At 47.6% G+C, this 27,596-nt stretch overlaps 1 protein-coding gene across 1 annotated transcript in view; it reads left to right on the top strand.

The window, feature by feature from the left end:
• The window catches only part of bmp6 (bone morphogenetic protein 6), a 136,112-nt gene that overhangs the window by 56,965 nt on the left and 51,551 nt on the right, over positions 1-27,596 (top strand). The window contains exon 3 of the mRNA XM_072467003.1: positions 11,321-11,469. Within this exon, the coding sequence (XP_072323104.1) occupies positions 11,321-11,469 (149 nt within the window). The remainder of the gene's footprint in view (positions 1-11,320; positions 11,470-27,596) is intronic.

Here is a 27,596-nt window from a genome sequence, read left to right as displayed (position 1 = left end):
CTAGATTTAGTGCAGGAATTCCGAAAGCAAACTGGATCTTTCAGGAATACACCCCAGCGGCCTAAAATGGCTGTGCCTGATTAAAATAAGTGATCATTGCGGCTGGCAGTGGTGTGTTCTGGCCAGAGAAAGCACCTTTGAATTGGCTATGGAATTTTACAAAGGGGCATGTTTTAAAGGTTGATTTCACCCCTTCGGGTAACAACTTTGTTTACCCCCCTCTCTCTCTCTCTCTTTTTTGCCCCCCCACTGCCACCAACACCGCCAGATTTTGTGTAACAGCTAGTCCGAGGGGTTAATTTTTGAGAGACCGGGTTATGATTTGTGAGCAGGTATTGGTGTGGCTTGCTGTAATTGAGAGCAGCTTTTCTGTGCTCTGATGCAAGCCTGGGAATGCTGTGCCGACCCAGACTTCGTTCTGGTAAAATTGTAATGGTTGCTGTATCCTGACGGAGGGAGTGCAGGCCTGAATCACTAGCGGGAATGATTGGAATTTGTAATATTACAAAAATCAGCTTTCGCCCTTTCAGGTAGGGGGCGGCGCGCGCAAAGATCATTAACACCGCGCTGTGGCGTGAGCTGTGAAGCGCAACTCCGAGGAATTTCCTGCGGTTTCCACGACTGGATGCGTGAAGCAAAAACAGAAACATCTGTGAGTGGACGATGTCCTGTTCCTCCCCTTCCCACACTTGGCAGATCTGCTACGATTTCCCTCTTTTATTTTTCACCTCCCGTAACTAAAATTTCTCGTATCTAAAATTTTTTTAAGTGCCTATTTTACAGGCATAATTGCATTTTTTTTTAAACTCCCAAATTATTTTAAATTGTTTCTGAACTGAAGACCGGAATCTTGCTCGGTGGTCCGAGCTCGGACATGTTGCATTTGTTCAGCTGTGTGACTTGTGGTAACCGAGATCGGTGGACATGTGATTTCCTTATTCCATGATTTCTTTGTTAAAACGCTACAGCAATTTAAAAATAAAACCAGTGGATTGTGTGATTGTCGCTTGCAAATTATCCGATCTTCCCTTTTAACTGGGCTTCATGAATAGATGAAAGACCTACAATTTTTAAAATAATAATCTTTATTAGTGTCACAAGTAGACTTGTATTAACACTGCAATGAAGTTACTGTGAAAAAACCCTCGTCGCCGCACTCCGCCACCTGTTCGGGTACACGAGGGAGAATTCAGAATGCTCACTTCATCTAACAGCGCGTCTTTCGGGATTTGTGGGAGGAAACCGCAGCACCCGGAGGAAACCCACGCAGACATGGGGAAAACGTGCAGACTCTGCACAGACAGTGACCCAAGCTGGGAATCGAACCTGGGTCATAGATCATAGAATTTATAGTGCAGAAGGAGGCCATTTGGCCCATCGAGTCTGCACCGGCTCTTGGAAAGAGCACCTTACCCAAGGTCAACACCTCCACCCTATCCCCATAACCCAGTAACCCCACCCAACACTAAGGGCAATTTTGGACACTAAGGGCAATTTATCATGGCCAATCCACCTAACCTGCACATCTTTGGACTGTGGGAGGAAACCGGAGCACCCAGAGGAAACCCACGCAGACACGGGGAGGATGTGCAGACTCCGCACAGGGTCCCTGGTGCTGTGAAGCAACAGTGCTAACCACTGTGCCTTTGAGGGAGAGGAGTGTCATCAATAAATTCCAAATCTGATCCGAGCAGCAAATCTCAGCTCCATTTTCTGTTTTAGTCCTCTGTACGCTCAATATTATTAAGAGCTTGGAGATGTTGGACCACACTGAAGGCGCCATTTGGTGAATTAACAGTGGCAGGGACTTCCTGGTCCCGGTTAAATTTCAGCCACTCAAATTTTCCCGTAAATGCCCAGGACCGGAAAATATCCCACCCAGTGTGTGTTTGTCTGGACTTAAACTGGCGAACGCTTGGGGTGAGCAGCAGGGCGCCGACTTTCAAATTGTTTTTTTTTGTAAAATCTGCAGGTGACTGAATTCCAAATCTAACCTTAACCTTTGCTGGTAAACCATAAGTAACGGTGGGATGATCAGGATTTGATTTGCTGTGATTCCCACGCAATCAGCCTATTTCTTTTTAACGGGGAAGGGGGTGGGGTGTCGTCTGAACCAATGAACCGACTGCGTGCACAATTTGTGAGGTCCTACAGGTGGGAGGCTTCAGAGATTTTCCGACCGGTCATTATCGCCGATTGTAGCGCGGTTTACAATACAGTTCACTGCATAACGAATCTGTAGCTGGGGTTGCTGCTGGGCATGCTATTAGCACATGTATATAATAGGCATGGATATAAGACATCCACTCTGAGGATATTTTCAAAGGTTATGAATAATCTAATTTCACGCTTAGTTAGAGAGAAACAAATAAGACATCTTGCAGGTTGCCTAACACACACAATGGGTGGCATTGTGTCAGCATTAAATCATGTGTTCCTTTTCCCTTTCACAAGCAAAACTGAACTCCCCCCTCGGATGAAGTGCCAGAGCACGACTGTCTCTACTAGGAAATCGCTACGGGGAAGGGGGATGGACAAAAGAAACAAGCCATGATTTACCCTGTTGGAGTCTATGAAGTAAAGAAGCCACAGTATTTAATCACTGTACATCTTGTTAAAGGTTGTGCTCGATAGGTGCATTTCATTTAGTGAGGAGACCTCTAGATAAACTCCAGTGAAAAGGTTTTATTTTAAGAAGGCAATCCTGAGAAATTATTTGGTTTTAAACTTTACCGTGAGGGGCAGCATGGTGGCGCAGTGGTTAGCACTGTTACCTCACGGAGCTGAGGGCCCGGATTCGATCCCGGCCCCGGGTCACTGTCCATGTGGAGTTTGCACATTCTCCCCGTGTCTGCTTGGGTCTCACCCCCACAACCCAGGGTAGGTGGATTGGCCACACTAATTTGCCCCTTAATTTAAAAAAAAATAAATAATTTTAGTGTACCCAATTACAATTAAGGGGCAATTTAGCGCGGCCAATCCACCTGTCGCGCACATCTTTGGATTCAAGGGGTGAAACCAACGCAGACACTGGGAGAATGTGCAAACTCCACACAGACAGTGACCCAGAGCCGGGATTCGAACCCGGGTCCTCAGCGCCGTAGGCAGCAGTGCTGACCACTATGCCACCCTGCTGCCCCTTTTGCCCCTTAATTGGGGAAAGAAAAAAAGAATTTGGTGCTCTAAATTTTTTTTTTTTTTAAATCTTTAGCGTGGGTGAAAAAGGGCCGGGGAACCCAAAAGTCTGAAGTGAACAGGCTGCTGCAAATGGGGAGGCTTCAAAGTAGCCTGCGCTGAAAACCAAATGAAAGGGTGGAGATGTTGCATCACATGCGTCTGACCAGTCTGTGAAACACCTGGTTAATTATAGGTTTTGAAAGCCGGTCTGCAGGCCTTGGGAAATATGGCAGACCAGATCAGTCTTTCATGTCACCAAGCAAAAGTGTTTGTATCCTCTGATTCGGTTAGTGCTTCTGGGCACAGACGGGTCAAAGACTGCAGTCTCTGCACAAAAAGCTTTTTTACAAAGAATCTCCAGTCCCTACCAGTGAATCAGGGCAGAAGCAGTCCATTTGGCCAGTTATGTGCACGCTAGCTCTTTGCCAGATTAAGGGGCAATTTAGTGTGGCCACTCCGCCCAACTTGCACATCTTTGGGTTATGGGGGTGAAACCCACGCAAACACGGGGAGAATGTGCAAAAGGAATTTATTTTAACCGTTTGTCCTCCGTGAAGTTCTTTGATGGCACGCGATCATTGACCCCCCCAAACAGAGAATGTTGTACCTGCCGAATCGAAGTGTCAGACCTCTTGCTAATTATTTGAAAATGCTTGTTAATTGTAGCACTCCGATATTCCAGCATTGATACTGGGTTGCTGTCATAATATAATTAATCTTTTACTAATTCCAATACTTAACCTCCTCTCCCCTCCCCTTTCCCCCCCATGTTCTTGATGGGATAAATGACCTACCACTGTGGGTCGAGTGGGCAAGTTAATAAGCCGTTCTATTAAAGTATACACACCAGGAAGATTCCAGGTTCAATTTCTCTTCTGTGCCAAGTCTGCTGATCTCACCGGCTGCAGTGGAATCATTGCCGTTGGGCTCCATTGTTGGCTTGGCTCGAGAATCTCCCTACCGTCTGCCAATTGTGGCCTATTTGTACATCTCTGTTACCATTACTACATCTTTGGTGGCCGTGCCTTCAGCTGCTTGGGCCTTAAGCTCCTGATTCCAGTCCCTAACCCTGTCCACCTCACTACCTCATTTTAAGGCATTCCTTCAAACATAACCTCTTTTATCTTACCTGGCTGTGTCGAACTTTGTTTGATGATCCTGGAAAGTGTCTCTGTTTGCATCATGCTATGTCAATGGCGCTATATAAATCCAAGTTGTTTGTGGTGGAGACTGAAGGCTATAATAATCTCACGGGGTTTACCTGAGCATTATAAAGCAAAATAGCACATTGAGCCACAAATGGCAATAGTGGGTGCGGTAACCAAAAGCTTGTTCAAAGAGGCAGGTGTTAAGGGGAGACTGGAAGGAGGGAAGCAAAATAGAGAGGAGAGCTGGAGATTTTACGGGAGGGAATACTAGAGCTTAGGACCCAGGCCCCTGGCTTTGGTCTTCTCTGCATTGAATTGGAGAAAATATCTGCTAACCGGATGCCTGATGATGAGCAGTTCAGTAGTTGAGAGGTGATAGTGAGCGGATTGTGCCTAAGCTGGAGTGTTGTGCGCAATCCTGGACACCACACTCGAGGAAAGCTCTTCAAAGGAGGTTCACCAGGATGTTACCAAGGATGGCAAACTTCTGTTATTAGAGAATAGAGTGGATAGCGAAAAACTGTTCCCTCTGGCGTGTGGGTGAATGCCAAGAGATCATTCTATATATGATTTTTGAAGGGAGTTGGATGTACTTGAGCATGAGGAACTTACAGGGTTAAGGACAAAAGAAACTGGATTTGGGACCAAGCATAATTGCTCCTTAGACCCAGCAGAGGCATGAGGGGCTGAATGGCAGCCTCCTGTGCTATGCTAGAGTCCGGGGATACAGCTACTTCAACACAACTCTTCCACTGAATAACCAAAGCTTCCAATCCAGTTTTTATCCACTCTCGGGTCTTACCATTTTAAGTGCAAATCGTCGTTTTTTTTTTTGTTGTCAAATGCTATTTGGAGATCACTGCAGGTGGCACAGTGGTTAGCACTGCTGCTTCACAGTGCCAGGGACCTGGGTTCAATTCCGGCCTTGGGTGACTGTCCAGGGGGAGTCAGCACGTTCTCCCCATGTCTGGGTGGGGTTTCCTCCGGGTGCTCCGGTTTCCCCCCCCCCCCACAGTCCAAAGATGTGCAGGTTAGGTGGAGTGGCCATGCTAAATTGCCCCTTAATGCCCAACGGTTAGTTGGGGTTACGGGTGTAAGGTGGATGGGGTGCTCCTTCAGAGGGTCGATGCAGAATTGATGGGCCGAATGGCCACTTCCTGCTCTGTAGGATTCTATGATTCCACAAAAGCGTGCCGCGCCTGGTACCAACTCTCCACAGTATTTTTTCTTTCATTTGTCGAGGCATTCGATAGGGCGCAGAAAAGATTTGGGAGAATGGTTCCGGGGCTGAGGAATATGTTAGTGAAATTGGGGTTGACTTCTCTGAGGAGATAATGAAGGGGAGATTTGATCGAGATGTTCAAAACGGCGAGTAAATGAGGAGAAACTGTTTGTTGGCTGAAGGATCAAGAACCAGAGGACCCCCTGATTTGAGGTGAACGGCAAAAGAAGCAATGGGGGGGGGGGGGGGGGGGGGGCGTGAAGAAAATATTTTTGTGCAGCAACTGGTTGGGATCTGGAATGCGCTACCTGAGAGAATTTGCAGGGATTGAGGGGAAAAGGCAGGGACCTAAGTGAGTTGCACCTGCAAAGAGTTAGCATGGTGCCTAATGACCTCCTTCTATGTTGTAACCGTTCAAGGCACCTCAACGTCAATGTGGCAGAGAGCTTTGTTAGATTGTTACCTTACAGGTGAACCTCTCCCAAACCTGGATAATCAGGAACTGTGGGGTCCAGATTTAGACTCTGGTTTACTACTCTGGGCTTTTCTTAAGCGATGAACATAGGGTGCAAACTGAGAGCCTAAGAGTGCCGCACTCCACTGACCCAAGGCATCTCCGTCATCAGTGACTGTTGCACAAAGTGGAGGCTGAAGCTTTGTGTTGAAGACAGCGTTGTTGTGCTTTCATCTTCCCCATGCCCACATGTCACAAGAATGCGACACCTCTTGGTGACCCAAAGCCAGCATATCTAGGAATAACTCTAGATTGCTGGCAACCTACCTGAAACACCCCACCAGGATATCATTGAAGATCCAGAGCAGAAATGGCCTGATAAACTGGTTGCTGTACAATTGTTTTTAAAAAACCATGAGAATAATAACAGGGAAGATAAACCCAGCAAACACTGAATGGCTGTAAACGTTTCACTCAAATATACAATACTAGCATCAGGCTGCATAATACAGCATTCATCTCCCGGAGCAAATCCAGGGGGTGCCACAACTTCCACCGTTCGAAAGATATTTTGGGGGGGAGATGCTGTTTGGAATTGTGTGGCAGCAATTACCTTCATGGAACAGAACGGTGACATGGACTAGGACGGCTGTTCCCCCTCCACCTTCTTCCACCGCCTCCCTGATGAAAGACGGTCTGTCTGGCTGGGAGCTGATGCATCATCTCTGGTGTAGCCTCGGCTGTTTACGATTGGGTGGTGAGGTGTGTGGTATATGACCGCACCTTGGGGACTCCAATAAAAGAGCCCCCTGTCGCTGTGGTGCAGTTGAGGACACTGCGCCTTTTCGTGAAGAACGGCTGCTCAATCCTACCAGGATTTTCCAGGCTCTGCAATGCCAATCCTGAGGCTACTGAATGACTAAAGCCCGGAAGATGCCAATATTAAGACCATTGCCACTTTTGACATTCGTGCCTTATTTGTCTACTTTATGGTTTGTATTTTTCCAATCTTTGTCATACCAACAACAACATTTTTTTTACACCGCGCCTTTAATGTAAGAAAACGAATGAAGTCACAAGGAGATGTTAGGACAGATCACCAAAAGCTTGGTCAAAGAGAGGGTAGTGTCTTAAAGGAAGAAGGAGAGGTGTAAGGAGGTTATTCCAGAGCTTTGGAGGAGGAAGGGGAGGAGACAGGCAACTGAATCCATGGTCACTGATTGAGTGGAGCGATTAAACACAACCTTTTAGGGAAGATAGAAATTAAAAATTCAACCATTAGAAAACAACAATGGCAAATTCCTTTCCATACTCCAAAGGTAACCAAGCTGGGTCTCATCATAGAATCCCTACCGTACCGAAGGAGGCCTTTCAGCCTGTCGAGTCTGCACTGGCCCTTGGAAAGAGCACCCTACTTGAGCTCGCACCTCCACCCTATCCCTGTAACCCTACCTAACCTTTTGGACGCTAAGGGGCAAGTTAGCGTGGCCACTTTACCTAACCTGCACATCTTTGTGGGGGGAAACCCACACAGACACGGAGAGAAAGTGCCAACTCCATACAGACAGTCACCCGAGGCCGGAATTGAACCCGGGACCCTGGCTCTGTGACGCAGCAGTGCTAACCACTGTGCCGCCCACTTACAAATAATTAATTGACAGCACTGATTACAGCTATTTTCCAACAGCTTCCATATTAGCCTGAGATGTTCCTGGATTCTTTGGAGCTCGTTCATCTCTCCTTTTGTGGGGCGACATTGAATCCACACTGACTACATGTTTCCGTAATCTGTTCTGGATGTCGGTGGCTCTCCAGTGAGAGAGTTCTGAAATCTAGCTTAGCATTCTGTTCTGCATTTCCTATTGATGTCCCACAGCCTCAGTGTGCCCTTCCGTATCCAATTTAGTACCCTATTCACTTGAACAGAATTTATTTTCTTTATTCATGAATGAGATGCTGGCTGGGCCGGCATTTATTGCCCATCCCTACTTGCCCTTGAACTGAGAGGTTTGCTAGGCCATTTCAGAGAGGATTTCAGAGTTGACCACATTGCTGTGGACCTTTAGTCACATGTAGGCCAGACGGGGTAAGGACGGCAGACTTCCTTCTCTCGGGGACATCGGTGAACCAGGTGGGCTTTTACGACAATCGTCAATGGTTTCGTGGTCACCGTCAGACTTTTAATCCCAGCTCTTTTTTGAATTCAAACAGCACCATCGCCACGGTGAGTATTCGGAGCATTGGGCCTCTCGATTACGAGTCCAATGAAAACACCTTGGCGCCACTGCCTCCCTCATTTTCTGCAGGGATTTTCCGACCCACTTGCGGCGTATTTCCCAGTGGCGGAGGCAGTCTGCCCTTGGTCACCAATGGGACCTTCCAGTCCTGCTGATGTCTGCGGGGTTTTGCGTTCCGCGCATCCTCTGCTGCCGGGGAACACGCTGCGGGCGATGGCCATTGGTGTGACCAGGAGATCCTGCAAGGGGAAGGGTCGGAAAATTTCGGCCATTTTAAATTTATTTAATAGAAACTCTTTATTGCCTGAAAGTCTACGTAGCGACGTCCCCCAATCAGCCCCCCTCGTTTTTGAGAAACCATGGCAGTAAATAACCTGTCAGAAGCGGTGACATCTGATTTAATTGTAATCTGACGGGGCTACGATGACTTTCCCACATTGCCCCCCCACACACACGGAAGTCGGGGACTCCATCGTAGAATCATTTCTCAGAGCTAAAACTCGGGAAATTGTTTTTCTTGAAGTTCGTTCTGACATCCTGAATCTGAAACAAAAGACTTACATAATACCTTTCATGACCACAGAATGTCCCAAAGTGCTTGACAGCCAATGAAATACTTTTGAAATGTAATCGCGTTTGCAGTGCTGGAAATATGACTGCCAGTCACTGCACAGCAAGATCCCACCTAAAGATAATGACCAGATAAATTATGTTTATGATGTCTATTCGGAATAGTTCTCCCTGAGAGTGGGCCTCAGTTGGGCAGTGGGTTAGCCCTGCTGACTCACGGCGCCGAGGTCCCAGGTTCGATCCCGGCTCTGGGTCACTGTCCATGTGGAGTTTGCACATTCTCCCCGTGTTTGCGTGGGTTTCGCCCCCACAACCCAAAGATGTGCAGGCTAGGTGGATTGGCCACGCTAAATTGCCCCTTAATTGAAAAAAAAATAATTGGGTACTCTTTAAAAAAAATTAATTTTTTAAAATAGAGAGTGGGCCTCAGTTACAATTCTCAACCGGAAAGCAGCACCTCCAACAGTGCCGCACTCTCCCTGCGCTGTGTTGGAATACCAGCTTCAATCTTTATTCCCACTTCCCGGAATGAGCCCTGAACCCACCACCGTCTGATTCTGAGCCAAAAGGGTTACCAACTGAGCCGTGACACTCACTTTAAGGATTAGGGAAATGTATTAATATTCATAAATATTTCCACCCTGCCTCCATCGAGATTTGACTGACCCCAATCAGAGTATTGAGCAACTGGATAATTAACGCTGGTATTTTCTTGTGTATCCCATATTTGTTCTCACAATGCCCTTGCCTTGAATTCTTGCCCCGAGGATAGGGAGCCGGTACGGTTTTGTGCCAACTACTTGATCCAGCTGCACCCAGTTTGCTTTGATTCCTTCCTGCAGTCAGTAATTCTTCTTGAGAGCAACGACATCCTCCTTAATGATCAAAATTCCACCCTCCCTCCCTTCTCTGTCTTTGAAAGCAGATGAGAAAGTCAGGTGTTGCAGTAATGCCGAATGGCTGCGAGGCCTTTTGCTTGCTTTCCAAAGTTTTTTTTAAAAAAATATAAATTTAAAGCACCCAATTCTTTCTTTCCAATTAAGGGGCAATTTAACGTGGCCAGTCCACCTACCCTGCACATCTTTGGGTTGTGGTGGTGAGACCCACGCAGACACGGGGAGTATGTGCAAACTCCACATGGACATGACCCGAGGCCTCAGTGCCGTGAGGCAGCAGTGCTAACCATGCCCTTATGCTTTCCAAAGTTAGCACCTACTCCTATCTTCCTGCGATTCAGAAATGCAGGTACTTTATTTTCTCCGTGACTCAAGCAGGTGGCCTCCGGGTCCCACTCAGATCGCCAATCTGAATTCCTATTTATTCATTGGTTGGATGTGGGTGTCGCTTGCAAAATCAGCATTTATTTTCCGTCACTTGATTGTGTTACAATTTCAGGAGATGGCGATGCGCCGCAGCCTTGAATCGCTGCAGTCCACGTGGTGAAGGTTACTTAGCGGTTTGTAACAAGGGAGTGGTTTGTTAAGCTATTTCAGAGAGCAGTTAAGAGTCAACCGCATTGCCGTGCACCCGGAGTCATGCATAGACCAGACTGGAACGAGCTGTCCTTCCCTGTATAACAATTTTTTTTTTACACCAAATCTGGTGGTTTCTTAGTTACGTTTGAATTTTCTCGATCCCTTACGAACTGAGCTTGAATCCCTCAACTGGCTTTGTGGGTTTTGAACTCAAACTCTGATCAATCGTTCCAGTTTCTGGATCACTTCGGCACCGTAACACTCTGCTACCATTTCAGGGATTGGGTACAAGACCGAAGTCATGCGTTTTTCTGAGCATATCTCCAACTGGATGGCGACTAGTTTGGCGATGGCAAGGTCGTTGCGCAAGATTGAATGGAAATTCTGCAGGGAAATGCAGAGCCAAGTGGTGATACTTGATTTTGCCGGCAGAGTCCATGGTGTCAGCATTGGGGTGGGGTGGGGGCGTGTGGGACAATGAAGGATTGCACCCACTCTCCTGCATCCTGGATGGCAGGTTTGATGAGGTAATGCATGGGGGCAGTTGGGGTTGATAACTAGAAGGCCGCAGTGACCAATGCTTAAATGGCTTCTTTCCAAATGAGGTGGACACTATGGGTTTTTCTCTTGCACCTCCTTTCAATGCAGTGTGAATGCTTCTGCTTGAAGCCCGTGGGAAAAATTCCTGAACTGTCTTGGGCAAAGCATCTGTCCGTTTCTGGTTTCTGCATGGGTGGGGAACTGAATGTTTTCCCAGTATTAAAACGGGAAAATTGGATTTGTTGAAATTCATTCCGTTGACTTCATGACATCGGCAAGACATTTTGTCAGCATCCACCGTTCAGTAATTGTGGGGGAAGGTCATAATGTAATTTATTTTGGGCAATCTGGTTTTCCGTTACAAGTTTCTGTCTGAAAAGAATTTGGAGTTTTGTTTTAGAAATCTGACTAATTAAGTGTGAGAACCTTCAGGGTTTTTCTGGAGTGTTCTGAGACTCAAACACTCACTGCCTTATTTTTTTCCTCCCCTCCGTCAGCGACACAGATTTGTTCCTGTTGGATTCCCGGGTGATTTGGGCCTCGGAAGAAGGCTGGCAGGTTTTTGACATCACTGCAACAAGCAATCTATGGGTGATGAGCCCACACCACAACCTTGGACTCCAGCTGCATGTGCAGACCTTGGATGGTGGGTAGACCATAAGCCTTTATGTTGCTTGCAAAGTGAGGGTGACCTTCCTTGTGTCGCCAACTGCATTGCTTTTAAGTTTAGGCCTATCAGTAATCTTTATTAGTGTCAGAAGTAGGCTTAAATTAACACTGCAATGAAGTTACTGTTAAAATCCCCTAGTGTCCATACTCCGGCACCTGTTTGGGTACACCTGAGGGAGAATTCAGAATGACCAATTCACCTAACAAGCACGTCTTTCAGGACTTGTGGGAGGAAACCGGAGCCCCCAGAGGAAGCCCACGTAGACACGGGGAGAACATGCAGGCTCTGCACAGACAGTGACCCAAGCCGGGAATCAAAACCCGGGCCCCTGGCGCTGTGAAGCATTGCGCAAAGTAATATTCAGTGAAGATGTGTAAGTTATTAGGAGTGATTTACCCTTTCCTTTTATTAATACCCTGTTCATAGCTGAATCTGTATGTGAAAATGAAGCTGACAATGTGCTGGAATAAAATCTGATCTGGGCAGCTTCTTGCAGTGAGAAATAGCATTAAAGTTTTTTGAGACCACCATGACTCCTCTTTGGTACTCTAGAAGTATTTGGTTCCAAAACCTGACGAGTTTTTCCAATACCCGTTTTCTGGGTTTTTTCCCCCGAAAAACTTTATTTTTTTGGAATTAATTTGAATCACATCTGCCTCGTTTGAGTTCAATCAGTTAAATTTTATTCACCCCTGTCCGAGTCTAATAATTACTATTTCAGGAGTGCAAGTTTCTAATGAATTGATTTTCCCATTGGATTATTGTAGGGAGGATTTTGAAGAGAAATCCCTTGGCTGTGGCAGGATTATTTAGTGAACCGTAAAATGTGTAGAATTCTGTGTATATCCAGGAAATTGGCAGAGTGCATGTCCCTTCATGAATAGTAGTGACTTGTCTTCCAATGCTGCTTTATATGTTAGCATCAGATTTTCTTTTCCATCCCATCTATATTTACAGTGCTGCAGACGTAATCTTTTCTCTTGACAGTACACTGTCTGTTTTTCTAACGTGCGCGAGTCTGTTAATTTTAGTTGGCTGTGAGCTTTGACAGGTTTTTATTTATACTGAAGCCAGCTTGAGCATTTTTCTGACTCGGGTGCAGGGAGTGTTCATTTCTGGATCCTCCAATTCCTTTCTGTAACTTTACACCCTGCAAGTTTAATCAGAACCAATTAAGTGATCCATAAAAGGAAAATGAAGGACTTGAGGTAGTTACTTCTGTAGCCACGTAAAATGGCTGCGTCCCGATTAATCTGGCCAAAACCCAATTTGAAATGGCTAACCAGAAAGGCTGTTGGGAAAAGCAGGTAACAAGACACAAACGGACAGCCACAGACAGTATTGCATATTCGGCTCTGGGGAAGCTGGCCCAGATCGATACTCAGGGCTATCAACAGCCCATCAACCCAGACATTTGCAGTTACATTTAGGACTTTTAACAGCCCATCCATCCAGACATCTGCAGTTTAATTGGCTATCCCCGGGAACAATTGCAACATATTAGCAATTGAATACCGGGCTAGACCTGTCGGCGCCTGCAGTGGCCGAAACAAAGACAGGTGAACGACCACCCCCCGATCGAGGAATCGCCTCGCAATTGGACACATCGACCCCAGGGATTGGGGACAAATCCAATCACTTGGGACTCTGGGTCAAGGGCCACCCCGGGAGGCGGGAAGCCCCTGGGCCCTATAAAAGTGAGGGGCCAAGTTCAGATCTCTCTCTCTCTCTCCTCTTCACCTGCTTGAGACCTTCGCAAGAACAGCAACCGGCAACTGTAAGTTTGAATCCAGCGATCGCTATCCGATAGAGACACCTAGCCATCGACCTGTAGCAGCCTTTGAATCCCGCGGGCCAGATCCGATTGGATAAGCCATTCGTTTCCCTGACCTGGTGGGCTCTTCCTAAAGTTAAGTATTGGCCAGTATTGATAGGTTTATTATATAGATCGTGGATTAGGTTTATTATATAGATAGTGGGATTAGTGTATGAACATTGCTTGTTGTATATAATAAATGACCGTTGTTTTAATTCTTACTAAGCGGTGTGCTAACTTATTAATCATAACTTGAACTTGAACCACGTGGCGGTATCAGAAAGATACCTGGCGACTCGTGAGCAAAGGTGACGTAATCAGAGCTAATAAACGAAGGCTAAAAAGAGCAACACTTCCTACCTGGCCTGGATCAGCCAGCCCAGAATAGGGAAGGGACTAAAATGGGGAAGGAGTCGGCCATTATCTTTCATGACTAAATCAATGCGAACACAAATAAGACAACAGAGGTGATCACCACTGCCCTGCCCCCCCCCCCCGCCCCCCCCCCCCCCCCCCCCCCCCACCGGTCTGAGGTCTCAAATGATCTGCACCCCTACAAATAACATGGCGCCGATCAAGAATTGACATTGGACTCAGCTGTGTGTCACTCAGTAAGACCCAGCGCTCCATTTTCTTCATTTCCTGATATTGGAAGCCATAGATTCATGAGGGTTGCTGGAACACTGAGCAGAATGGGAGACCTGATCCTGTGATGATGTCATCTTAAGAAGTAGGGTGTCACTGATCCAAAACTCTCCAATGTTTCGGGCACAATGATGAGCAGATTGGGACCCCCCCCCACCCCCGGCTTTGGACAACCAAGGTTTGTGGTTGAACTATGGAAAAGTCTCAAGTGACACCCTCTCCGGAAATCCTCTTCACGGGATTCCGGTTCTAACTCCGTTTCTAAGCTGGTCTCCGTGGTGAAAGAATGTTTACCACATGTCCGCAAGCAGTTGCCAAACGTCTGGTCAGATTGGAAAACTTTCAGCCAAAGTTTTCAGAGATGTACGGCAGGAAACGCTTTTCAAGTCGGGGGGGGGGGGGGGGGGGGGGGGGGGGGGTCGATTGCACAACAGTCGTTCAGTGTTTCTCCTCCCACCCTGACTGGTGTGAGTGAATGCCATCTCCAGGGTTTGTGCCCACAGAAATGGGGGGGGGGGGGGGGTGGTCAGGTCACTGAATTAGTGCCAGACCGAAGCAGTTGGCACTTGCCATATTCATCTGACCCCCTCCCCCCACGTCCAAAATTGGGAGCCGCACCTTGTAAACAGATGAATAATACTTGCCTTCATACAAAGAGAGCTTTACAACCTGTGCCCAAAATGGGGCCACTTTCAGGGTGAAGCCTCATTTGAATTCTGTAGCGAGCTGCGGGCACCGAGCTCAGTAGCTCGCTGGGTTTGGAACATCTTGCGGATCAGCCAGCAGGTTGGGCCTCTTGGTCTCAGGAAAAAAAAAAATCTCCTTTTCTAAGAAGAACGAAAAGCGAAATGGTTCCTCCTTTGAGGGTGGCTGGTCAGGCCGTTTCGAGAGCTGGTGTAGCTGGGTCTCGCAAACGCAGCCCATGTTCTGCCCATTTGTCTACACGAATTGTGGCCCATCTCCCACAACTGGCATTTGAAACTCTCTATTTTCATAACTAACCTGCCTCCTGAGAGTGCCGAGCACCCATTTAAAGAAACACTCCGACAGTCGAATGGTCCGGGCCTTGTTGCCAAAGGGTTTTCTGAAGTGCCCTCCAGGCTTTTCCTTTGCCAGTTGCCCATTTTTCAGGCAGATAATGGGTGGCGGCATAGGGCAGTTGAAAATTGCCTTCCTGGTGTCTTCACGGGAATACTTCAAGCACTTTGTAAAATTATCTACTTCCGGATACCAATGACACTTTTTTCAGCAAGTTCAGTAGCAACATCTCGCACAATAGCACGATTTATTTTTATTTTTTAAATCCTAGGATGTGGGCATCGCCCTATTGTCCATCACTAATTGCCCTTCAACTGAGTAACTTGCTTAGTCATTTTAGTTGGTATTTAAGGGGCGACCACATGTCTGTAGTCACATGTAGGCCGCAGTCACATGTAGGCCGCATCAAATAAGGGGGGCAGGTTTCCTTCCCTGAAGGGCAGTTGGGGTTATTAACAACAATCTTTTCATGATCATCATTTAGGCTTTTAAAAAAGGTTTTGAAATTAAGGGGCAATTTAGTGCGGCCAATCCACCTACGCTGCCCATCTTTGGGTTGTGGGGGTGAGACCCACGCAGACACTGGGAGAATGAGCAAACTCCACACAGACAGTGACTCGGGGCCGGGATCAAACCCGCATCCTCGACGCCATGAGGCAGCAGTGCAAACCACTGCACATCATTTAGGCTTCTAATTTGAGATTTTTATTGAATTCCAATTTCACCGTCTGCCACGGTGGGTTTCAAACCCGGTCCCCAGAGTATTACGCTGAATCTCTGGATCACTGGTCCAGTGACAGGATCACAGTGCCACCACATCGAACTTCTTAGTGTTGTTGGAGCTGCACCCACCCAGGCAAGTGGAGAGTATTCCATCACACTCCTGACTTGTGCCTTGAGGATGGACCAGGATTCTGATGGTGTTTCCTACCCACCCCCACCCCCAATAATAAGCCAATTATTCCATCTCACTATCTTGCTCACGCCTCAAAATTGTTAATGTTCCCCTCTTTTTTTTTTTTTTCTTCAAACAACTATTGAACTCCCTGCATCCAAAATTATCTTTCAGTGTAACCCAATTTTAACACTCAAATTAACATGATGCCAGATAACAGTAAAAGCAAAACACCATAAAGACAGCATGGTAACATATTTCGTTATTAAGGTTTACATATTAAATATGTAATAATACATCCTATAACTGAACATCTATATTTTAAGTACTTTGTAATAATAGTATTATTTTAGATACTGGTGTAGGTTTTAGTCCAGCTCTCCATGGTGGCACAGTTAGCACTGCTGCCTCACAGCACCAGGGACCCAGGTTTGATTACGACCTCTGGTGACTGTCTGTGTCGAGTTTGCACATTCTTCCATTACCTGCGTGGGTTTCCCCCGGGTGCTCCGGTTTCCTCCCACAGTCCAAAGATTTTACAGGCTAGGTGGATTGTCCATGCTAAATTGCACCGAGGTGGGGTTGGGGGTAGTGTGGGGGATTGGGTTTTTCAGAGGTTTGGTGCAGACTCGATGGGCTGAATGGCCTCCTTCTGCACTGCAGGGATTCTATGATTCCCTGGTGAGGAGAATCATCAGTCAAGCCCCTCTTCCTAACGGCCCCCCCACGTATTTGTGTATATACACACACACCGTCCTCTTCCAAAAGCTTGGTCAAAGTGATCGGTTTTGAGGTGCATCATAAAGGAGGAATATGAGGTAGGGAGGCTATTCCAGAACTTCAATACCAGCAAAAATGGAGCGATTGCCTTTAAAAAGGAAAATTAAACCTTTGGTTCTGTAGTTTGAGGGAGAGAGTGCAAGAGCAAAGAGCTCATGCTCAACTTATCCCAGAACTGACTTGGAGTAGTGTGCCTTTATAGGAAGGCTATAAAAATTAAATTACAGTTGCTAATGTCTCCTAACTTTTAAATTGCCTGATTGCCTCATTACCACGAACTGTGTTAAGTAATTCTTCATTCCTATTGGAGTGGCAATATGCTAACTGAGAAAATGCTACTCTTTCTCACATTTTCCCCGTCTGTCTGGTAACTATTATCACCAACAATTCCAATTTGATTGTTGATCTATGCTTCTAATTTGTCTCAATGGCATTACCATCATTGAATCTCCCACTATTAATATTCTGGGAGTTACCTTTAACCAGAAATTGAAGAGCAGCACGGTAGCACAGCAGTTAGCACTGTTGCTTCAGAGCTCCAGGGTCCCAGGTTTGATTCCCAGCTGGGTCACTGTCTGTGCGGAGTCTGCACGTTCTCCCCGTGTCTGCGTGGGTTTCCTCCGGGTGCTCCGGTTTCCTCCCACAAGTCCCGAAAGACGTGCTTGTTAGGTAATTTGGACATTCTGAATTCTCCCTCTGCGTACCCGAACAGGCGCCGGAATGTGGCGACTAGGGGCTTTTCACAGTAACTTCATTGCAGTGTTTTGTTTTTAAATGTAGAGTACCCAATTCATTTTTTCCAATTAAGGGGCAATTTTTTTCCAATTAAGGGACAACTGCCATTGAGACCTACCCTGCACATCTTTGGGTTGTGGGGGCGAAACCCACACAAACAAGGGGAGAATGTGCAAACTCCACAGGTACAATGACCCAGAGCCGGGATCAAACCTGGGACCTCGGCGCGTGAGGCAACCGAGCTAACCACTGCACCACCATGGTGCCCTTCATTGCAGTGTTAATGTAAGCCTACTTGTGACAATGAAGATTATTATTAAAAAGAACTGGACTAGACATCTAAATACCGTGGCTACGGAGCAGGCTAGGGGTGCACATCACCAACAATCTGTCTGGTCCACCTACGTCGACGCTACGACCAAGAAAGCTCAACAGCGCCTATACTTCCTCCGGAAACTATGGAAATCCAGCAGGTCCACATTGACTCTTACCAATTTTTACAGATGCACCATAGAAAGCATCCTATCTGGCTCCATCACAGCCTGGTATGGCAACTGCTCTGCCTAAGACCGTAAGAAATTAGAGTTGTGAACACCGCCCAGTCCATCACACAAACCCGCCTCCCATCCATTTACTCTATCTGCACCTGCCGCTGCCTTAAGAAAGCAGGCAGCATAATCAAAGACCCCTTCCACCCGGGTTATTCTCTCTTCCATCGGGCAGCAGACGCAAAAGTCTGAGAACACGCACTAACAGATTCAAAAACAGCTTCTTCCTCATTGTCAGCAGACTCCTGAATGACCCTCTTATGGACTGACTTGATCTCTTCACACACCTTCTCTACTGAGTAGTACAACACTGCGTATGCTTCACCCGATGCCAGTGTCTATGTATTTACATTGAGTATTATGTATGTCCTATGTTTTTTCATGTATGGAATGATCCATCTGGACTGTACGCAGACTATACTTTTCACTGTACCTCAATACACGTGACCATAAATCAAATCCAGAGGCCAGGTATCCTGTGATAAGTGTGCTGAATGGAGGATTCTAGGAATATTGGCTTCTAAATATTGGGACAATTTAAGGGTTAAAGGCCTGGGGTTATAGTGTGTTTGACTGCAAAGGTCATATTTATTTTTACGGATTTTGTTTTGTTAAAAGTTTGGGAGTTTTTAGGAGCCAGAAGGTGAAATTGACCAGGAATGTGGTTTTCAGTCTGGGCTAATGCACTGTGGCTTGACTAGGGAAAGTCCCTCTGGAGTTAATGTGCTTACAGTCTGTGGAGCTAATTTGTTTTTTTTTCAACTTGGGGAGATGATGTCATTGCTGGGTGGAGCCAAGAGAGACAGCTTGAAAAGCTTTAGATAGTTTTGGAGTCGGCTTTGGAGAGCGAAGAGGTGAAGTCTGATCTGCCTGACTCGGACTCCACAATTCTCTCGCAGTAGATAGTTAAAAAAGGGTAATAATATCTTATGCAGAGCAGTCTTGTCATGGGACAAGGAAGAAGCTGAAACACGCCAGGTGAACCAGCTATTTGAAGATATTCAGCCAGAGCCTGAAGGGGCTCTAACAGGAACCAAATCTGTTTCCAAAAGCAGCTATTACTCTATGCCATGCTGATTTTAAGATAGATTGAGAGCTGTATGTTTTTCTCCTTGTGTAATGGGGATTGTGTTTAAGGGGTAAGGTAAGCTGTTGTTTTGGTGTGCAGTTAGAGTTTAATATTGTATTCATTGGGCACGATTCTCTGGCCTCATTGCGCTCTCGCTCAAGCTTAACAAAGCTGGTGAATAGTGTGAGAGGCCAAAAATGAGATTGTGTCAGGTGGCAAACAGTTTGCGATGCAACCGGCCCGCTCCGTAGGCAAAATTGGGATCTCACCGTCGTGAGGCGAGAAACCAATTAGCGCCACTTAAGCCCCATTTCCATGCAGTTAACACGAGCCACCCCATATCCAATGGCCTCCCCGATTCAGTTGCCTACCCAGCAAGTGGTTACGCTAGTGTCGAATAGTGCTCCTTTTGAAGAACATGAACCTGGTGGAAGGGCTTCTGTGGGGAGCCGAGGAGGTGCGTGGTTATCTTTGCTCACAGGCAAAGAGCCCGGGTGTGCTGGGCTTGCCACCCCAGTGCTCGGTGGGGGGGGACCCTCGGCTGGGGGTGGGGCACCCTCCATAGAGGTGGGCCATAAGATAGAAGCAGAATTAGGCCACTCGGCCCATCGAGTCTGTTCCGCCATTCAATCGGGGCCACCATGGGAGTGGGGGTGGGAGGAGAAGTTGGTGGAGGCAACTGCTCACTACACTACCATGCCAACCCTGGGTCGTGTGTATCCATTCCGGGGGCAACCCTTGCCCTTGTCCGTCTGCCCCAACAACCACCCATTACCCCCACTGACTGATGTGGCCTCTGGTTGTGCAGCTGAAGGCTATTGCTAATCGAATTGGCAAACGAGGTTAAGTGAGCACTTCACACGTGCCAGTTGTATTCCCGTGGGTGGGCGGGCCGCGTAGTATTTGGGAGTCATTGCCTAGCATCCCAATCACACCTTGATGCCTGGACACTGCCTGAACACTGTGGGAGGCAACGCCACACACACAACATCCGAACACCCAGGGGATGGGTCACCGCTCCGGGGACATGTCCTCGGCCGGAGGGGGGTGAGTGCCACGGGGAGTGCGGTCGGGGGGGAATGCCTGGAGAGATGGGCAAAGGTTCTACATTGCAGAAGGAAGTGACAAAGGCATTATAATGGTTGTGCAAAAAGGTATTTAATGTGTTGTACAAATTCCACTCCTGACGGTGCCCTCAATGATTCGTAATGTGCTTTGCCCTCCTAGCTCTGCCACCACGTCTTGGTTTTTCCCCAGGATTCATATCGAAGATGGAGGCTGCCAGCTACTTACCTCGTCCTGTGGCCTTCATTGCCCCTGGCTTGAGGACCCCGGTTCACTTGGCGGCACATGCGCAGCTGTGCCGCCCTGTCCCGTGTGCTGACTGCGAATCGCAACCTCATCAGAGGGGTGGAACTCTTGAGGAGCTGCTGGCCAACATCCCCAGTCCTTGGGACGGGTCCAGCTTGGCACCCAGCACCCCCTCCTCCCGACCGGTGGCCTCATCTGGCACTGCCAGTCCTAGCGGTTCCCCGTGGTCCGCACCATCATGTCAACACCCTCGGCGATGTTCCTCAACGACTGGGACACATCCCCCCCCAGTGACCGGACCGTGCTCTGCAGCACCTCTGCCATTCCCATCTGAGAGCGGGACATGTCCCGCAGAACCTCATCAAGGCCGGCCTGGTACTGGGTCACATCCCCCAGGAAGTCGGACATCTGGCCGAGACCCTCAGCCATGGTTATCACCAACTTCGCAATGCCTTGGACACCTTCACTCATGGTGCCGACGTCGTGCACAAGGCTCTCCACTGCGGTCGCCACCCTAGCAGTGTTGGCCTGTTATGGGCCAGGTTTTAAGAGAACTCCAAAGTATATCATGGAGATCACCTGACCCACGACTTTTACTAGATCGTGGTATGGGGAGCAAACGGCCCACACTACAGGTGTGGTGCAGCAGAAATCTAAAAGAATTTTTTAAAGCAAAACTATGTTTATTCTATGAACTCAGTTAACCTTTTTAAAACATAGTGAACATCTTAGCAACCATCAATTCAAATACAACCCCCAAAAAATATAGCACTCTAAGTAATCCTTAAACTTTCCTTTTAACATCCATAAGACAAAAAACCCTTTTTTACAGAAGCACATCTGGTTTAAATTCTCTACTGAGAGCAGTTATCACTCTGAATACACCAAATGATCTAGAGATGGTCTTTAGACAGCAGAGATCAAAATTACACCTTCTTTGGCTTCAGCTCCAACACTAAAAACGAAACTAAAAAACACAGACACACCCAAGCTTTTCCTCAAAGCGAAACTAAAAAGCACCCATACTCTGACAACACTGCAGCCACTTGAGCAGACATACATTTCTTAAAGTGACATTCCCTTGACGGACCTCGGAGCCACTCATTGTCAGCGCCATCTCCTGCGCCCATAGCCCCGGAGACTCCTCCAAGCAGCTATGGATCTGCTCGAGTGACGCTGACATCTCCCTCTGAACGTCCAGGTTGGTCCCTATCGTCTCTATCAGCTCTGGGTAACCCTGCTCCACAGGCTCAGCATTAGGCTGGGATCCAGCAGAACTCTGACTGCTGGCTCGCCTGGGGGTTCCTGCCTCCAACTGATGTACATTATCAGCCATATGGTGCTCACTGGATTGTGCCCCAGAAGCCTGTCCAGTAACATGCCCCACCGAGGTGTGCATATCTGCACTGGTGGAGGGTGAGTGTGACAGCTGACACCGATCTGTCCACCACCTCCAGGACATGCTCCTCGAAGGACGTGAGGATGTTTAAGTCCAGCACCCCACCGCCAGTCTGGGCCCTTGCTGACGATTATGGGGGAGCTTTTCCTGAGGAGTAACCGAGAGGGCATCGTTAGCACATGCGTGCTTCACGGTGGTGGTGGTGGGGGGGAATAGAGAAAGGGCTGGAGGTTGTGTGGGGAATTGGGGGGGGGGGGGTGCGATGCTCCCTGGGTGTGGGGGTGGGGGACTGGGGGGGGGGGGGGGTTGTCAACTCACTCGTGCTGCCCGGTGCAGGTCGTTGACATTTTCATGGAACTGGAGACCAGTCCTCCTGGTAACTCCCCGAGCTCACAGCTGCCGCCACCTCATCCGAGGCAGTACTGGCTGCCTTGTGGCTGACTCTACAGTACCCTCGGGGTGGGGGTGGACAGAACATCCCTGGCAGGAGGGCAGCACGGTAGCATTGTGGCTAGCACAATTGCTTCACAGTTCCAGGGTCCCAGGTTCGATTCCGGCTTGGGTCACTGTCTGTGCGGAGTCTGCACGTTCTCCCCGTGTGTGCGTGGGTTTCCTCCGGGTGCTCCGGTTTCCTCCCACAGTCCAAAGATGTGCAGGTTAGGTGGATTGGCCATGATAAATTGCTCTTAGTGTCCAAAATTGCCCTTAGTGTTGGGTGGGGTTACTGGGTTATGGGGATCGGGTGGAGGTGTTGACCTTGGGTAGGTGCTCTTTCCAAGAGCCGGTGCAAACTCGATGGGCCAAATGGCCTCCTTCTGCACTGTAAATTCTATGATAATCCCCCCTTACCTCCACAGCGTATGGCAGCCTCCCAGATCAGCGTCCCTGAATCATGGGGCTGGTCTCCTGGACACCAATGTTGCGAGCTGGCTGGGGTGGCTGAGCAAGTGCAGCTTAAGTGCTGCTCAACCTGGTGAGCTTTTGTTTGCGACGAGAAGCCTGTGAGGCCTCTTTAAGTGGGCCAATTCACTACCCCATTGGAAATCTTTCCAGAGAATTGCACCCACCGTGTTTTGTTTTTTTTTAAAAAAAAAAAATACCAAATTCCTATTTCTTTATGCAATCACTCCTGGAAGGAATCATTCTCGCCACACTGTCTTACAAATAAAATAAAATATTGGGGTTGTGGTCCAGTATTCTAGCCACTATTGACATCTAGTCTGGGCTCATAATATAAGCCCTGCTGTCTCTCCAAAGCTCTCAACAAGTGAGGAGTGCTATGGAATGCTTTCCCTGAGGAGCGCAGTTCTTCAACACTCTAAGCTTGGCACCTTCCAGGACAAAGCGACCCACTTGATTGGCACCTCAAACATTCACTCCTTCCACCCGATGGAAAGTGTACCATCCACGAGATGCACCGCAGGAACTCACCAAGGCTCCTTGGGTAGCACCTTCCAAACCCATGTCCACTAAAAAGAAGGGCAAGGGCAGCAGATTCATGGGATCACCATCTGCAAGTTGCCCTCCAAGTCACTCACTATCCTGACTTGGAAATATATTGCCAATCCTTCTCTGTCACTGAATCAAAAACCTGGTGGGTGTACCTGCACTACATGGACTGCAGCGGTTCAGGAAGATGGCTCACCACCTTCTCCAGGGCAATTCAGGGTGGACAATAAATGCTGGCCTACCCAGCGATTCCCACATCTCCTGAATGAAGGACAATTGCTCTAGCGAATGCAGAGGAGATTTACAAAAATGTTGTGCCAGGGCTTGAAAATTGCAGCTAGGAGGAGAGATTGAATGGGCTAGGCTTGTTTCCTCTCGAACAGAGGAGGGGAAGGGATGACCTAATTGAGCCGTACAAAATGGAGGGGCCCAGATAGGGTAGACAGGAAAGACTTGTTTCCCTTAGCTGAGGGGGCAATGAAAAAAAAGGGCCTTTACATTTAAGGTGATTGGTAGAAAGATTAGATGGGAAAGCTTTTCACTGAGGGTGGTGGGCGTCTGGAATTTGTTGGGTGTTTGAGGCTGAAAAACTCATTGGAAAGGTATCTGGATCTGAAGTGCAGTAACTGGCAAGGCTACGGACCAGGTGCTGGACATTGGGATTAAAACAAGTGACTAGTTTCTTCTTCTTCTCTTGTTTTCACCACCGCCGACACGATGGGCTGAATGGCCTCGTTCTGCACCGTAACCGTTCCCTGGTTTGAAAAAAGAAATCCAATTTTGTCCGGTTACGCTCCAGTGGGTGCAAACTCTTGATGGGTGCATTCAATAAAAGTCAGCGGGCAGGGGCAGGAATGGTCTCAACAGCACACCATTTAGCAAAAGGAATTAAATCCACAGATTTGAAAGAGCAGGGTGTCTTGAATACAATGACTAAAACCTTTGTCCAGTCCAGCACTCCCTTCAACAGTTCTGCAACTTTTCAGCTGGAGATATCAAGAAGTTGCAGAGCTGCATTGACTAGTGTTTCTTTTTCTGAAATAGGTTTTTTGTAACATAAATTTAAGAGTACCCAATTCATTTTTTTTTCTCCCAATTAAGGGGCAATTTAGCGTGGCCAAGCCACCGACCTGCGCAGCTTTTTGGGTTGTGGGAGGTGAGGTCCACGCAGACGCGGGGAGAATGTTTTCTGAAATTGTTTTGCTCGCTGAAGATTTTTGGAAATCGAATTGTGCCGCACAAATTGAACATTTCTGCAGCTCTCCAAGAGGGAATCATTTTTCTGCCAAAGTGGGAAAGCTGATCTGGCTCTGCAGTACAGTTTGGAGGTAATACATTGTGAAGACCCGAAGATTTTGATAAGATACTGGATTCAAATTCAGTCTTCCGGTCTTACATTGGTAAAACCAAAGAGTAGACGGAGGGATGACCAAGTAGAGGTCTTTGTAAGAGAGAAACTGAAAGGCTTTGATAGCAGTCGGTATGGATGTTTCCACTTGAGGGTAATATCAGTGCTGGAGGTCATAAGCATAAGATGGTCACCAATAAGTCCAGTTGGATATACAGAGAAAATATTCTTACCCAGAGAGTGGCGAGAATGTGGGGCTCCCTACCGCAGGGAATAGTTGAGACAAACGACTTGAATCCACTTAAAGAAGGCTAGGTATGTACATCAGAGGGAAAGGAATAGAAGGATATGTTGAGATGATTGAATGTCGGGTTGGAGGAAACTTGACTGGAGCATACAAAGGCCGGCATGGAACATTTGGGCTGAATGGCCTACTTCTGTGCTTAAATTCTACGCAAGTACATGCATGTTTAGCATCGCTTGTGATTGTGTTCCTGTTCCATAAGCAAGGCCTTTAATCCTGTCTTTCTTCAAGCTCGCACAGAGCTCCCTCCTGTGTGTTAGAAATGCACGCACCTGAAACTGGGCGAGAAACATGAACCAAGACAGCGTCCAGCTTTAACTGCGCTAGTTAATTTAGTTCTCTTTGCAGCGCATTTGGGCCTCAACGGCTCGAAAGGTTCTGAAGAACGTGTAGAATTGCCTCCTTCGTCGCTGCCTCAATGTCCAGCGTTGATGGAAGCAAATCACCCCGCCGACCTGGAAACAGTTCAGATAACTTTGAGAAATGCAGATAAGAGTACAATTGGAGAGAGGAAACCTTTGACAAGTCACGTTCTGAGCATCCAGTGGGCCTGACAAAAAAAAGTCAGAACTATCCCTTTTTGAATCGTATCATGTTAGAGCTGTCATATTGAACCAAGAAAAAATCAATGTGTTTTCTCTTTGGAATTTATTGAAAATACTTGGTACAGTTCTATAAATTGCTTACCATTTTAATTTTTCACAATTTGCCATCATTAATTGACATTTACATGTAAGCAGGTTAAGAATGCTGCTCTGTGAAGCAACATTGACTTTCAGTCCAAAGCTGATAGTTGCGTTATTTGCATAACTATCTCCAGTCATATGAAGAACAATTTGCAATTGTGCAATACTCTTCTTGACTTCAGGACGTCCCAAACACTTTACAACTAATGAGGTATTTTTGAAATATGCTCGCTGTTGTAATTTCGGGAATTGCACAGTCTGGAAACACGGCAGCTAATTTGAGCGCAGCAATGTCCCACAGAACAGCAGCGTGACAATGGCCGGATGACCTTACACTGGCGATGTGGTTTTGAGTGTTTCATACTGCCTAGGATGCTGATCGAGCTCCCCGAAAAGTGCCACAGAGGGCAGGATTCCCTGATCCTGCGGCTAAGTGTTGACGCCGTCGTAAACGCCGTCGCGTTTCCCTACGGCGTCAACATGGCCTCAGGATCAGCAATTCTGGCCCCTACAGGGGGCCAGCACAGCACTGGAGCGACCCACGCCACTCCAGCTGCTGATCCCTGCGTCAACTGAGTGCCGCGGGATCAGCGCATGCGCAGTGGCACCGGTGCCAACGCGCGCATGTGCAGTGGCACCCTTCTCCGCGCCAGCCCTGACGCAACATGGCGTAGGGCTAAAGGGGCCGGCGCGGAAGAAAGGAGGCCCCCAGCCCAAGAGGCCGGCCCGCCGATTGGTGGGCCCCGATCCCTGACCCTTCCACGCCGAGGTCCCGCTGGGTAAGACCACACCTGGACGCCGCCGGTGGGACTCTGTTTTTTTTGTTATGGCCGCTCGGCCCATCCTGGGCCGAGAATCGGCGGGAGGGGGGGGGACCGCATAGAGTGGCCCACGACCGGTGCTGCGCTGACCACACTGGCACCGATTCTCCGCTCTGCAGTCCCGGCAATTCTCTGGCCCCGCCCCGGGCTGAGAGAATCCTGCCCAGGATCTGTTATATTCACCTGAGGGGACAGTAGAGGCCTCAATTTGGCACCTCACTTGAAAGACAGCACCTCTTACAGTGCAGCACCTCTTAACTTCAACACTGCGTTGGCGCATCAACCTGGTCTTGAGTGTGACGTGAACTCTACAAAGTTCAAGCCTGAGGAGCTTTGCAGAGTAGCTGTGGCTGCTGAGTGTGTATTCTGATGGGGTGGACTTGCACAAGGCTTAATCGAATTCAGTCATTCCAACGTTTCAATATTCTCATTGTAAAAGTTGATCCACTCACACACTCTTCACATTTCTCTTTCACCTCCGTTTCATGTGTCCCATCTTTCTCCGGACTTTTCAGGTTGAGACATCAGCTGACCCGATGAGGGGGCATACAGTACGATACCCTTCAGTGAGTGGTGGCTGCTTAACGACAGGTTTATGGATACATTTTGAGATTTTCTTCTGAGTTGTTGACTTTTCTCAGTAGAACGAGATGGGTAATTAAATAGAACAGCGGGTTATTCCGATATTTAAGGCACGGTCCCTGAATCGGATTAGTTCTCATTACTGGGATCTCATTGGTTGATAGGGTAGGCTGGTCAATCAAAGGGAGTCCATAGCGGTATGTTTATACAGGCCCAAAACATTTCATATCAATATATCATCTGCTCACATCGCTGAGATCATGAATTGGAACGCAAGTGAAAGATATGAAAGTATGATTCAATGTGTAATGAGTTAGTCAGATTTGCTGAAGTGCAGTTAAATATTTTCCTTTTATTTTCTGCCACGTCACCCATGTCTAGACATAGTTCTGTACTTAGAAAAAAATCTATATATTTATCTTTCTTGGGATTGACCCGTCATTGGAACTCCCAGATGCCAAAAATATAATTGTTTAGCCTTTCGATTACAGGCCTAACTTTATTCTTCTGAGTCAAATGAGCTGCGTATGGAAAACCCAGGCTCCTGGGGAAAAAGAGTTTTCCACAAATAGTTCTTCCATTGTCACACTTGGAGTCCAGCAGTGTGTTGCCGTGGAGAGCGGGCGTGGGCTGTTTACTTTTTGAACCTGGGCCCCGATGGAAGAAAGTCGGAAAAA

The sequence above is a fragment of the Scyliorhinus torazame genome, chromosome 11, assembly GCF_047496885.1.
Source record: "Scyliorhinus torazame isolate Kashiwa2021f chromosome 11, sScyTor2.1, whole genome shotgun sequence".
Taxonomy (NCBI): Eukaryota; Metazoa; Chordata; class Chondrichthyes; order Carcharhiniformes; family Scyliorhinidae; genus Scyliorhinus; species Scyliorhinus torazame.
Note: the sequence above shows the minus strand (reverse complement) of the source record. Positions and strands in the feature narration are given on the sequence as shown.